An 11059-nucleotide genomic window follows, 5' to 3' on the forward strand; every position below is an offset into this window, starting at 1 on the left:
AGCCCATCTGAATGTGGGCGGACTTGGCCGGAAGCTCCAGGCAGCCCCTCCCGTGGGCCATCCTGCAGCTCCCAGCTCTGTGCTTGCAGAACAACGTGGTGGGGCGTCTCTGCAACGAGTGTATCACTGGTTCTTTCCACCTGAGTGCCCGCAACCCCGAGGGCTGCCTGAAGTGCTTCTGCATGGGCGTCAGTCGCCAGTGCACCAGCTCCTCTTGGAGCCGCGCCCAGGTATCTACCCGAGGCGGGCGGGTGGGCAAACAGGCGGGACCGCCGAGCCCCGGGCTGGGTGGACTCAGCACCAGTCCCAGGGCACAGCTCCACCTTGGCCTCTTCTCTCTCCCAGGTGCACGGGGCCTCCGAGGCGCCCAGTCAGTTCAGCCTGACCAACGCTGCGGGCACCCACACCACCAGCATGGGCATCTCATCCCCCTCGCCTGGGGAACTGGTCTTCTCCTCCTTCCACAGCCTCCTATCTGGACCCCACTTCTGGAACCTCCCTTCCTGTTTCCGGGGGGACAAGGTAGGCAGGGGAACGGGAAAAGAAAGGGAATTCCAGGCAGCAAGAACAGCACAGGCAAAGGCTTGGGCGCAGGAGGGTTGCAACGCCTTGGGGGAAGAGTGGAAAAGGTGGTGGGAGCAGTGGGAGGCTGGAGCAGTGGCCGGTCCGACTGGGGGGACCGCAGCTGAGCGCCTGTTCACCCTGTGCCCCAGGTGACCTCCTATGGAGGAGAGCTGCGCTTCACAGTGACCCAGCAGCCCCAGCCTGGCTCCCTGCCCCTGCACAGGCAGCCATTGGTGGTACTGCAAGGCAATGGCATCGTCTTGGAGCATCACTCCTCCCGGGAGCCTAGCCCCGGCCAGCCCAGCACCTTCACTGTGCCCTTCCGGGAGGTGAGCAACAGCGTCCCAGGAGCCTTCCGGAGGAGGAGGCAGGCCCCTGCTTCTCCCACTCGGGTGTCAGTATCCCAGGATGTCAGGGGTTGTAGCACCTGTATCCTTGCCTTGGCAGCAAGCATGGCAGCGGCCTGATGGGCAGCCGGCCACACGGGAGCATCTGCTGATGGCACTGGCGGGCATTGATACTCTCCTGATCCAGGCATCCTACAGCCAGCGGCCAGCTGAGAGCAGGTGTCTGGGAACGGGGCAGGGGGACGGAGGGGGTTTGCGCAGGCGGTTCTATTCTCAGCGGTGTGAGCGTTGTCGCCAGACTGCCAGCTCTACTCCTGCAGGCGGTGTGGACGTCTTGTGCCTTATTTTCCCATCTGTAAAATGGAGATTATAACAGTGCCTCCCTCACAGGGCTTGTCTCAGGTCAGGTTCCCTAGAAGCAAAGCCTGAGATGGGTATTGGGGTGCACAAGATTCACAGGCGGAACCTGTGGGGAGGAGGGAGAGAGGGACACAGGAGGGGGAAGTGGCCAGGCAGGAAGTACTTTCAGGTGGAGACTCTGCTTCATCCCTGTGGAGCCCTTCAGGGTCATCCTGCTTTGAGGCAAAGGAGCTTTTGTGCCTGGGTCAGTCTGTCATCGGTCACCCCGGGGTGGTGTGACCTTTCTGGGCGAGGAAGGTGCGTTCTCTGGAGACAGTTGCAGGTGCAAGCTGCTCGCCACAGTCCTCGCAGCAGCTGGGGATGGACGCCTAGTTAGGGACCTGGATGGGGCCTCTGTCATAGCATTATGACAGAGCTGTTGGGAGGATGAATGAGTTAGTTGCCTGTAGGATACCAGAGATGCCTGGCGCAGAGCGAGTGCTCATTCAGAGGGTTTTGTCACACCCAGGATCTCTGGCATCAGCATGGATGTGGCTGTGCCTGAGGACACTGGCCAGGACCCTGCACTGGAAGTGGAGCAGTGCACCTGCCCTGCCGGGTACCGTGGCCCCTCCTGCCAGGTGAGCCCTGGGCCCCACACACCAGTCCAGCCAGCTCCTTTCATGGTGCTCCCTTTAGCTCTTTCCCCCTCCCCAAGCCTACCCCAGCCTCGCCACCCAGTGGTCTCTGCTCAGAATGGGTCCTGCTGAGGAAACTCCTCCCACTGCCATCTTCCTGCCCCCAGGACTGTGACACTGGCTACACACGCACGCCTAGCGGGCTCTACCTGGGCACCTGTGAACGCTGCAGCTGCCATGGCCACACGGAGGTCTGTGAGCCCGAAACAGGCGACTGCCAGGTGAGTTTCACCCTTCTTCCTACCCCAGGAGGGACGCAGGAGGGGGAAGTGGCCAGGCAGGAAGTAGCAGCAGCTGATGGGATCTGAGTCCTGGGCTTGTGGCCTCTGGGGGCTCATCCCTAACCATGCTCTGCCCCTTCAGGGTTGCCAGCACCACACAGAGGGCCCTCGGTGTGAGCAGTGCCAGCCGGGATACTACGGGGATGCCCAACAAGGGACACCACATGATTGCCAGCCATGCCCTTGCTATGGAGTCCCCTCTGCTGGCCAGTGCGTCCAACCCCTGCCTGTACCTGGCCTTTCCCCTTTCCTGAAATGCCCCCCCCCCCTACTCCCTCCCAGGCCCTCCTGAAAGGCAGTGGTTCAATCCTGGCCTTACATCTTCCTCAGTGTGTCGTTTTAAGATATGATAACATTTTCCCTTTCTGGGCCTCAACCTCCTCATCTGTGAAATGGGGATAATGATGTACTCCATTGTTTCCTGTGTAAGAACTGAATGAGATGATGCAGATGGAGCTCTTAGTAAAGTGCCTGGCACTCGGAATATGTTAGTGAGCATGCCCCTCCTTCCCACCCCCGCTCCCCACTCCCTAGTCCTGAAGAAAAAGCTGCTGACCTTTAACTGGGAATTTGCCCCCACACTCTCAGGGCCACCCACACTTGCTTTCTGGACACAGACGGCCACCCGACCTGTGATTCATGCTCCCCAGGCCACAGTGGGCGTCACTGTGAGAGGTGAGGCGGGTAGACTGGCAGGGTGGGTGGCATGCAGGAGGGGCTGCCCCTGGAGTCAGGCCGGGCCCAGTCCCCCTGACCTGGAGGGACCAGAAGCCTCCCAGAGGGTGATCAGCTCCCTTCCTGGAAGCCTCGACCTTAAGCCTGCCATTTGAGGTCCTCGGAGATCTGCAGTTCACCTCCAGCCCCCACATCCCTGACCCACCCTGGCCAGAGTCTTCCCAGAAAACCCCTCATCCTTGTGAAGGGCATAGGTTTGAGGCCTGAGCATGCTAACTACACTGGCTCCATGGCCTAGGCCACGTGCCTGCCCTTCTCCCAGCTGTTTCCCCAGCTGTAAAATGGCTGAGTTAGGCCCATTGGTTTCTTCCAGCGCTGTGAGGTCATTGATCCCTGACTCACAGCAGGCTCCCCAGGATTCTGTAGTTCTGCCTCCATTCATCTAGTGCTTTCTCTCTCCATAGGTGTGCCCCAGGTTACTATGGCAATCCCCGCCAGGGCCAGCCATGCCGAAGTGAGTATAGTTGGGGAAGCCGTTAGGGTTGGGCTACCCAGTCTGCCCCAGGGGTGAAATTAGGACAGAGCCTTTGTTCTCCTTCCACCTGGGGCAAGTGACTTTCCCTTTCTGAGCCCCAGCTTCTTTGCCTGTAACATGGGGATTAGTTAAGGCACCCCCATGCCAGAGGGCTGCTGTGAATGTGTGGAAGGCCCACCCGTGGTTCAGAAATAAACGCTCCCTATCTTGGCGGAGGGTTAGATGGCCGGGGGTGGTGGAAATGAGAGTGCTTGGTAGCGGGTTTGGGATTCCAGCTGTGGCTTCCCTCCACTGCAGGAGACGGCCAAATGCCAGAGCCAATTGGCTGTGCCTGCGACCCCCAGGGCAGCATCAGCAGCCAGTGTGACGCTGCTGGCCAATGCCAGTGCAAGGTTAGTCTAAACCCAGCCCGTTATGAGGCCTGACCTGCAGCTACAGTGGTTACCAGGCCTTCTCACTGTACCCTCGGGACCGTTGCTGTGCCCTGGCCACTTACCCTCAGAGGGCTGCTCTCTGCCCCACGGCTCCAAGACTGGTGGGAAGTCAGGCAGCAGCTGATGGGATCTGGGGCCTGGGTATGGGGCCAAAGGGGCTCCCAGAATTGCTGGAAATGGCTGGGAAGACTGGGCTCAAGGGTGGCTGGAGGTGCAAGAGACCCAGCCTAGCTCCCTGCACCCACCTTTTCATCCATCCTCCCAGGCCCGGGTGGAAGGCCTCACCTGCAGCCACTGCCAGCCCCACTACTTCTACCTAAGCGCCAGCAACCCCGACGGCTGCCTGCCCTGCTTCTGCATGGGCATCAGCCAGCAGTGCGCCAGCTCCTCCTACACCCGCCACCTGGTAAGAGCCTGTGCCCACCCCTGCACTGGGGCCTGCCACCTGCCTCTCCCCGACTCGTCACTGGGGCAAATCAGAACCCTGGCCCAGGGGCATCCCCACTGTCTATGAGGACACCTATGCCCGTGCCCCCATTCTTGCCGTGTCAGTACAGATCCCAGCAGCACTCGCCCTGTCCTAATACTCCCCCTGACCCCATAATTGCTTTGTCAGCACTGGGCCCAATCCCCTCCTTTCCCCATTTGTCCTCCCCATTTGCCCATTGTTTCTGTCTCAGCCCTGATCTCAACCATCCCTGTTACCGTCCCTCATGCCCTCCCATGCCCCTCCCTCACCAAGGTGCCAGCCCCAGTACGCAGGCTGACACTCACCCTCCTGCTTCTAGATCTCCACCCACTTTGCCCCCGGGGACTCCCAAGGCTTTGCCCTGGTGAATCCGCAGCGGAATAGCCGCCTGACAGGAGGCTTCACCGTGGAACCCGTGCCTGAGGGCACCCAGCTCTCTTTTGGCAACTTCGCCCAACTTGGTCACGACTCCTTCTACTGGCAGCTGCCGGAGACATACCAGGGAGACAAGGTATGACATGCAGCAGAGGCTGGCAGGCCCTCCCTGATCGTCATCTTTGGGCCAGGCCTCTGCTGAGCCTTGGGGCCAGTGGGGACTCGGACGCTATTTGACCTCAGAGCAGTCTGGGCCAGCAGGCAGGTGTCGGCCACATTGTGGTTAAGTGCACGGGCCTTAGGTTTGGATAGGCCTCAGTCTAGACCTTACCAATTGCCAGCTGGCTGCCTTTTGATAAACCTCAGCTCCAGGGTGGCTGGGAGGATTGGAGATCATGCTTGGCACATAGTAAGTGCTCGTCTGTTGATGATTATTAGCTTTCATGCAATTAGGTCCTGGACGAAACACAAGGACACATAGGACACAGTTTCAGTTTTGTTCATTTGCTCACTGAAAATTCACCTGTGCCGATGGCTCTGTGCTTGGTGTTGGGCATAATAATTCTTATTGTAGGTCATATTTATTGAGCTCTTACTCCATGCTCGGCACTGTTCCAGGCACTTATTTATATATCACAAATCACAGCTGTATAAGCTATGCACTACGACTGCACTATTTCATTGGGGAGGAAACTCGGGTGAGAGGTTAGGCAGCTTGCCTGAGCTCCCATAGCCAGAAGGTGACCATGCTGGGATTCACACCCAGGTCCGAGGGCCCCCTTAACTACATTAGTCAGAGACAAGCATGTCTTTGCTACTCCGGAGTCATGGTCTAGTGCAGTGGTCGGCAAACTCATTAGTCAACAGAGCCAAATATCAACAGTACGATTGAAATTTCTTTTGAGAGCCAAATTTTTTAAAACTTAAACTATATAGGTAGGTACACTGTTATTAACTTAATTAGGTACTCCTAAGGCTTAGGAAGAGCCACACTCAAGGGGTCAAAGAGCCACATGTGGCTCGCGAGCCGCAGGTTGCTGACCACAGGTCTAGTGGGTGGTGATGGTGGTCCTGTGGGGTGCAGGGTCTTAGGGGAGGATCCAGGGCAGCTTGCCCAAATGCGTTCCTTGAGTCGTCATGGTCATTGGGTGGCACCCTGAGAAAGGGGGTCCTGGTCCGGGAGTCCCCTGCTGGCTGAGGCTGGTGTTCAAGCAGACATGTTCTCTCACCCAGGGCCCCAGGAAGGTCAGGGATGCTTAGGAGGCAGAGTCTCGAGCTGTCCTGACCTTGTTCCTTGGACAGACCCAAGTATCCCAGCCTTCTCCCAGGGCTGTCTGCCTTCTAGTCTCTTCTTCCTTCTCGGGTTCCTCCTCCCCTGGCCTGGCCTGCAGTTCCTAGACCTCTCTCTCTCTCTGACTCCTCTCCTGGTGTTTCCCTGTGCCCCACAGAGGGAGGCATATTTTGCGCGGTTGCGCCGGGCTCACCAGGTAGGCCCATGATGTGATCTGCGTGGTGTGAAGTTGACGTGACATGGGCATGGTGTGTTTTTGGATGCCCTCAGCCCTGCATGGGGAGATGCCCAGTGCCCAAGGCATTGTGGGTCTGCATGAACCCAGGTGGTGCCCGTTGGCTCCCTGGTCATGGCACTGAGTGCCCAAGCCCCTGCGATGCTAGGAGTCAGAGTCAGGAGGTGGGTGTGCCTTATCTGCCGTGTGGTCCAGTTCTGGTGCCAACCATCTGGTGGCCAGAGTGGTGGCCGAGTGGCAGGGAAACTAACTCCGTGCTAAAAACCACATGACTATACCTGGCCCCCAGGTTATCCCAGCACTGCCTCCCTAGCAGCCTCCATTAACCCTCTGTGTGTACCCCCCTCTAGCAGCCTGGAGTTAACCCCTGTGTGCCAGCCTGGAGAGGGGAGCATGCATTTTTCTCCCCAGTCAGTGTGAGCCTTTCTGGCCATGATATCCACCGGGAGAGGACACTCCCAAGGCCTCCAGCTCTAGGTCCCGGGAGGTCTGAGCTGGCCTATGCCCTCTACCCATCAGAACCGCACGTCCCTCTCAGAGGAGCAGTTGCGGGTAGCTGTGACTACTGGGAGGATCCCAGGACCCCCAGAGGGCAGGGGCCGGGCTCAGCAGCTCTCACAGGTAACCAGGGCCTGGCCTGAACAGGCTGTGTCAGGGGCCCCAGAGAGCCCAGTCCAAGCAGGAGCCTTGAGCCGAGGCCCTGGCCTTCCTGGGCCATTTTCCCCATGCCAGACCAGGCCCCAGCCTGATGCCCAGCCCACCCCAGTGTTTCCCTTGGGACACATTCCAGAGCCATGAATGGCTTGGCCTGGCACCGTGGGTACGCATGGAGAGTGAGGCCCAAGGAGCTCCTCCTTCCCACAGATGCCTGTAGGTCTGCCCCTCTCTTGCCAGGTACCCTCTATATGTGTTTCCATAGCCACAGCCCATAGGCACCTGAGCCCGTCCTGGGCTAGCCCCATTAGGCTCATGAGGAGCAAGAGGGTGGCGGGTGCAAGGGCCAGAGCGTCAGGCATCAGCAGTTGTGAACAGATAGAACAGAAGCAGGCGGCTGGCTGGGCCTGGCGCGGCCTGCGGGAGGGCAAAGCCTCATGACATCCTTTCTATCCCTCTCTGCTCCTTCCCCTGTCCTCCCTCTCCTGGTCCCTCAGGTGGATGAGGCCCAGAGGCGGATGGACGCTGAGATCTGGCAGCTCCTTTCCAGCTTTGCTGCCCAACCTCACCCCCCTGCCCCCGGGCTCCTGCCCCATCCCCAGCCTGCAGCTGCTCTGCGAGCAGTTCCGTCCTCCTTCTCTTCTTCCTCCTCTTCCTCCTCCTCCGCCGCCTCCTCTGCTCCTCTCTCTTCCATAGGTTCGCAGGTATGTGCCAAGGCACCCACCAAAGACCCACACACACCATGTTTTCTAGACATTGGTTCTGAACCAACTTTACAATTTCTGGCGTTTCCACACACTGCCTGGACTAGTATTTAGTTCAGATTTTCCTTAAATCAATCATGGAACAACTCAGTCATGCTAGCTATACATTTTTAAGTACACTTTAAGACTGCCATTAAATTTAAAGATGTTTTCTGGTGTGCTGTCTGTCACCTTGGGGTCCACAGGAGACACAGACCCAACCACGCCCAGCGAGAGCAGTTGGGGTATTCGGTCCAGACAGGGAAGCAGGTTTTCCAAAAGCAGGGCTGGAACCTGGACGGTGGGGTGCGGGGCTCCATCCCTCGGCCCTCGTGCCCCGCACCTGCTCCCTCAGCTCTCACTGCCTGTCCTTCTGTCCTAGTTCTCTCTCTCCTACGAAAGCTTCTCTCTACTTCCGGAAAGCCTCTATTATTGGCAGCTGCCCCGAGCCTTCCTGGGGAACAAGGTAACAAGGAGTTGGGAGGGTTCAGGGTGTCATCGAATCCTGAAATGTCAGAAGGCCCTTTGTCAAAGCCCTTCATGATCAAATGGGTAGACCAAGGCCCAGAGAGGGGAAGGGACTTGTTTGGGGGCTGTCTTGCACAGCGGTTCTCAACCTGTGGGTCACGACCCTTTTGGGGGTCGAACGACCCTTTCACAGGGGTCGCCGAAGACTATCGGAAAACACATATATAATGACATTGTTTTTGTGATTAATCACCATGCTTTAATTACGTTCAATTTGTAACAATGAAATTGGGGATCACAACAACATGAGGAACTGTATTAAAGGGTCGCGGCATTAGGAAGGTTGAGAACCACTGCCTTAGAGGGAGCCTCGGGAAGTAGACACCCCTCCTTTCGGCTCCGTTTACCCTGTGTCACTGAACTAGCTCTTGGCACCACATTCGTTCATTCAAGAAGCATTGATGAAGCACTCACTGTGCGCTGTACTGTAGATGAGCGAAGACCCTGGCCTCTCAGCGCTCAGTCAGTCTGATTATCCTGCCTGTTATCAGCGCCAGCAGCACTGTCATTAACATTAGTGTTATCTTGGCATTACCTCCATCTTATTCCGAAAATGACTTAGGGTCTTCTAAAGCAGCGGTTGCCAACCTTTCGGACCTCACAGACCACCCGTGGTCCACGGACCACTGGCTGGCGACCGCTGTTCTAAAGAATACACATAATTTGTAATAAAATAACACACAGAGCAGCAGACAAGAAAGTCTGGCCCAGGAGAATGAGGATGGGAAGCTCTGCTGAAGCCACGGGTGGAGCTGGACGTGGCAGGGCTGGCAGCCCTTGGGTTGGTGTCTCAGGCGCTGTGCTGAGTGCAGTATTTTACGTGACCTGTGGCATCCAAAGCAAACAGAAAACTAGTTGTTTCATGGTTGTCTGGTGAGGGCCCTAAACTTCTTACCTTACCCTGAGCTTGTGGAGAACACCTCGGGGCCCGTGTAGCCCAGGACTGGCATGTCGTCCAAAGACATTTAATTAATGCTCACAACTGAATGAACAAACAAGTGAACAAATGGGCTAGGCGTGATGCACTGTGGTATTGGTTTGAACATCTGCCCTGGTGGCAAAGGACAGAAAGGGAAGTCCTGTGGGGCGGAGCTGAGGCTCTGGCTGCTCACATGAAAGTGTTCGGTGGCAGCCCTAAGGGCTGTTTCATTGTGAGCCATAGAAAACCTAAGTCCAGCTGTCTTGTCGGCAACAAAGAAAGGAATCTATTGGCTCAGGTAACTCCAGAGTCCAAGGGTGTCTGGTATCAGGCATGGCTGGATCCAGGGGTTCATTAAGACTTTATTTCAGTTGGTGTCCTCCTCCGGCTTCCAGAATGTCTGGTAAAGGAAGTTTCTCTGTCCCAGTAGAAAGAGCAGATGTGCCAGGTTCACATGTCCACATCTGATGGAGTGGAGGGGGGATTGATGGAATGTGCAGATTGGCTGGGCCTGGCTCATGTCTCTCTTCAAACTACATGGCCTGCATGTAGGACATAGTTTCTTTTAAAGGAAACCAAGGCTGCAGTTTGCCAAAAGCGGGGAAATGGATTCTGAGCAAACAAAACCCACCTGCCCAGGAGACGAGACCTCTGAGGAGCCACCCTCAGCCCCATCCCCCTGACTAAGAACTTGGAACCTTTTGCAGCCTCCCCTGGGTGGTCACTGTCCTTACTCCTGTCTGCTTTGTGGGTAGTTCCTTCTGATGGACAGGGACTTGGAGCATGTTGGGTGTGATTATCGGGCACTTGGAAATGGGGAGCCCCAGAAGCAGAAAAGAGGCTGCTCAGGGTCATTGCCACCGGCGCAGGCTGTGAAGGAACTGAGCGATGGCCTGTCTCCTGGGCAGGCACAGGCCAGGCCTAGTGACCGGCCTCTATTTGGATGGTGGGGTGAGATAGCACAGGTACAAAAGCACTTGAGAGGTTTTGCCCCCTCACCTGGGGAGGGCAATCAGGCTGTGACTGCAGGGCTTGCCTCTTGCAGGTGGCGGCCTATGGCGGGAAGCTGCGGTACACCCTGTCCTACACAGCTGGGGCTCAGGGCAGCTCGCTCTCTGACCCTGACATCCAGATCATGGTGAGCACCCGATTCCATGCTGGGGGGGCTGAGGGAGGCCAGGGGGCACCCTCATTGCTTCTTCTGTCCTTTCAGTCCAGCACTCAGCTGGCCTGGCACGGGCTGGGGGGAGGGGGTAACCCCATGCTCCCACCTCAACATCTGGCTGCACACTACCCAGGCAGAGGCCCAGCTGCCGGGAGAAGGGGGCAGTGGGCATGTGCCAGATTCCTTTGAGCACATGAGCCTGGGAGATTGGAGTGTGGGAGGCTGGTGGTACAGAAAGTCTGGAACTGGTGGAAGACTCCACTGTTCCCAAGAGCCCCTCATTCCCCTCCAAATCCCACTGGTGTCTCCCAGGGCAACAACATCATGCTGGTGGCCTCCCAGCCAGCGCTGCAGGGCTCCGAGAGGAAGAGCTTTGAGATTGTTTTCCGAGAGGTAAGGGGCACCGGCCACCCTGTGTCCGACTCTCCCCTACCCGTACCCTTGCTTTGTAGTCCGGCTTTGACGTCAGCCACCCTGCTGCTCACTCCCCCATCCTCACCTCAGAGTCCTCCTCCAATGCCTGGAAGGCACGAGTTGGGGGGCAGGTTGCTGCAGAAGCAGCACACAGGGCCTAACCCCCTTCACCCACACATGCTATCATCCCCCCACCCAGGAATTCTGGCGCCGGCCTGACGGGCAGCCAGCCACACGCGAGCACCTCCTGATGGCGCTGGCTGACCTGGACGAGCTTCTGGTCCGGGCCACGTTCTCCTCGGTGCCCCTGGCGGCCAGCATCAGCGGGGTCAGCCTGGAAGTGGCCCAGCCGGGACCCTCGAGGGGACCCCCGGCCCTGGAGGTGGAGGAATG

At 57.7% G+C, this 11059-nt stretch overlaps 1 protein-coding gene across 1 annotated transcript in view; it reads left to right on the forward strand.

The window, feature by feature from the left end:
- Window positions 1-11059, forward strand: part of HSPG2 (heparan sulfate proteoglycan 2) — a 110871-nt gene that overhangs the window by 19633 nt on the left and 80179 nt on the right. Inside the window, 15 exon segments of the mRNA XM_006777662.2 lie at window positions 90-230; window positions 346-522; window positions 714-893; window positions 1012-1130; window positions 1780-1891; window positions 2056-2169; window positions 2312-2439; window positions 2818-2904; window positions 3369-3418; window positions 3737-3831; window positions 4139-4279; window positions 4662-4853; window positions 10133-10225; window positions 10565-10645; window positions 10866-11054. Coding sequence (XP_006777725.2) covers window positions 90-230; window positions 346-522; window positions 714-893; window positions 1012-1130; window positions 1780-1891; window positions 2056-2169; window positions 2312-2439; window positions 2818-2904; window positions 3369-3418; window positions 3737-3831; window positions 4139-4279; window positions 4662-4853; window positions 10133-10225; window positions 10565-10645; window positions 10866-11054 — 1899 coding nt within the window.

This window comes from Myotis davidii, unplaced genomic scaffold, assembly GCF_000327345.1.
Source record: "Myotis davidii unplaced genomic scaffold, ASM32734v1 scaffold149, whole genome shotgun sequence".
NCBI lineage: Eukaryota > Metazoa > Chordata > Mammalia > Chiroptera > Vespertilionidae > Myotis > Myotis davidii.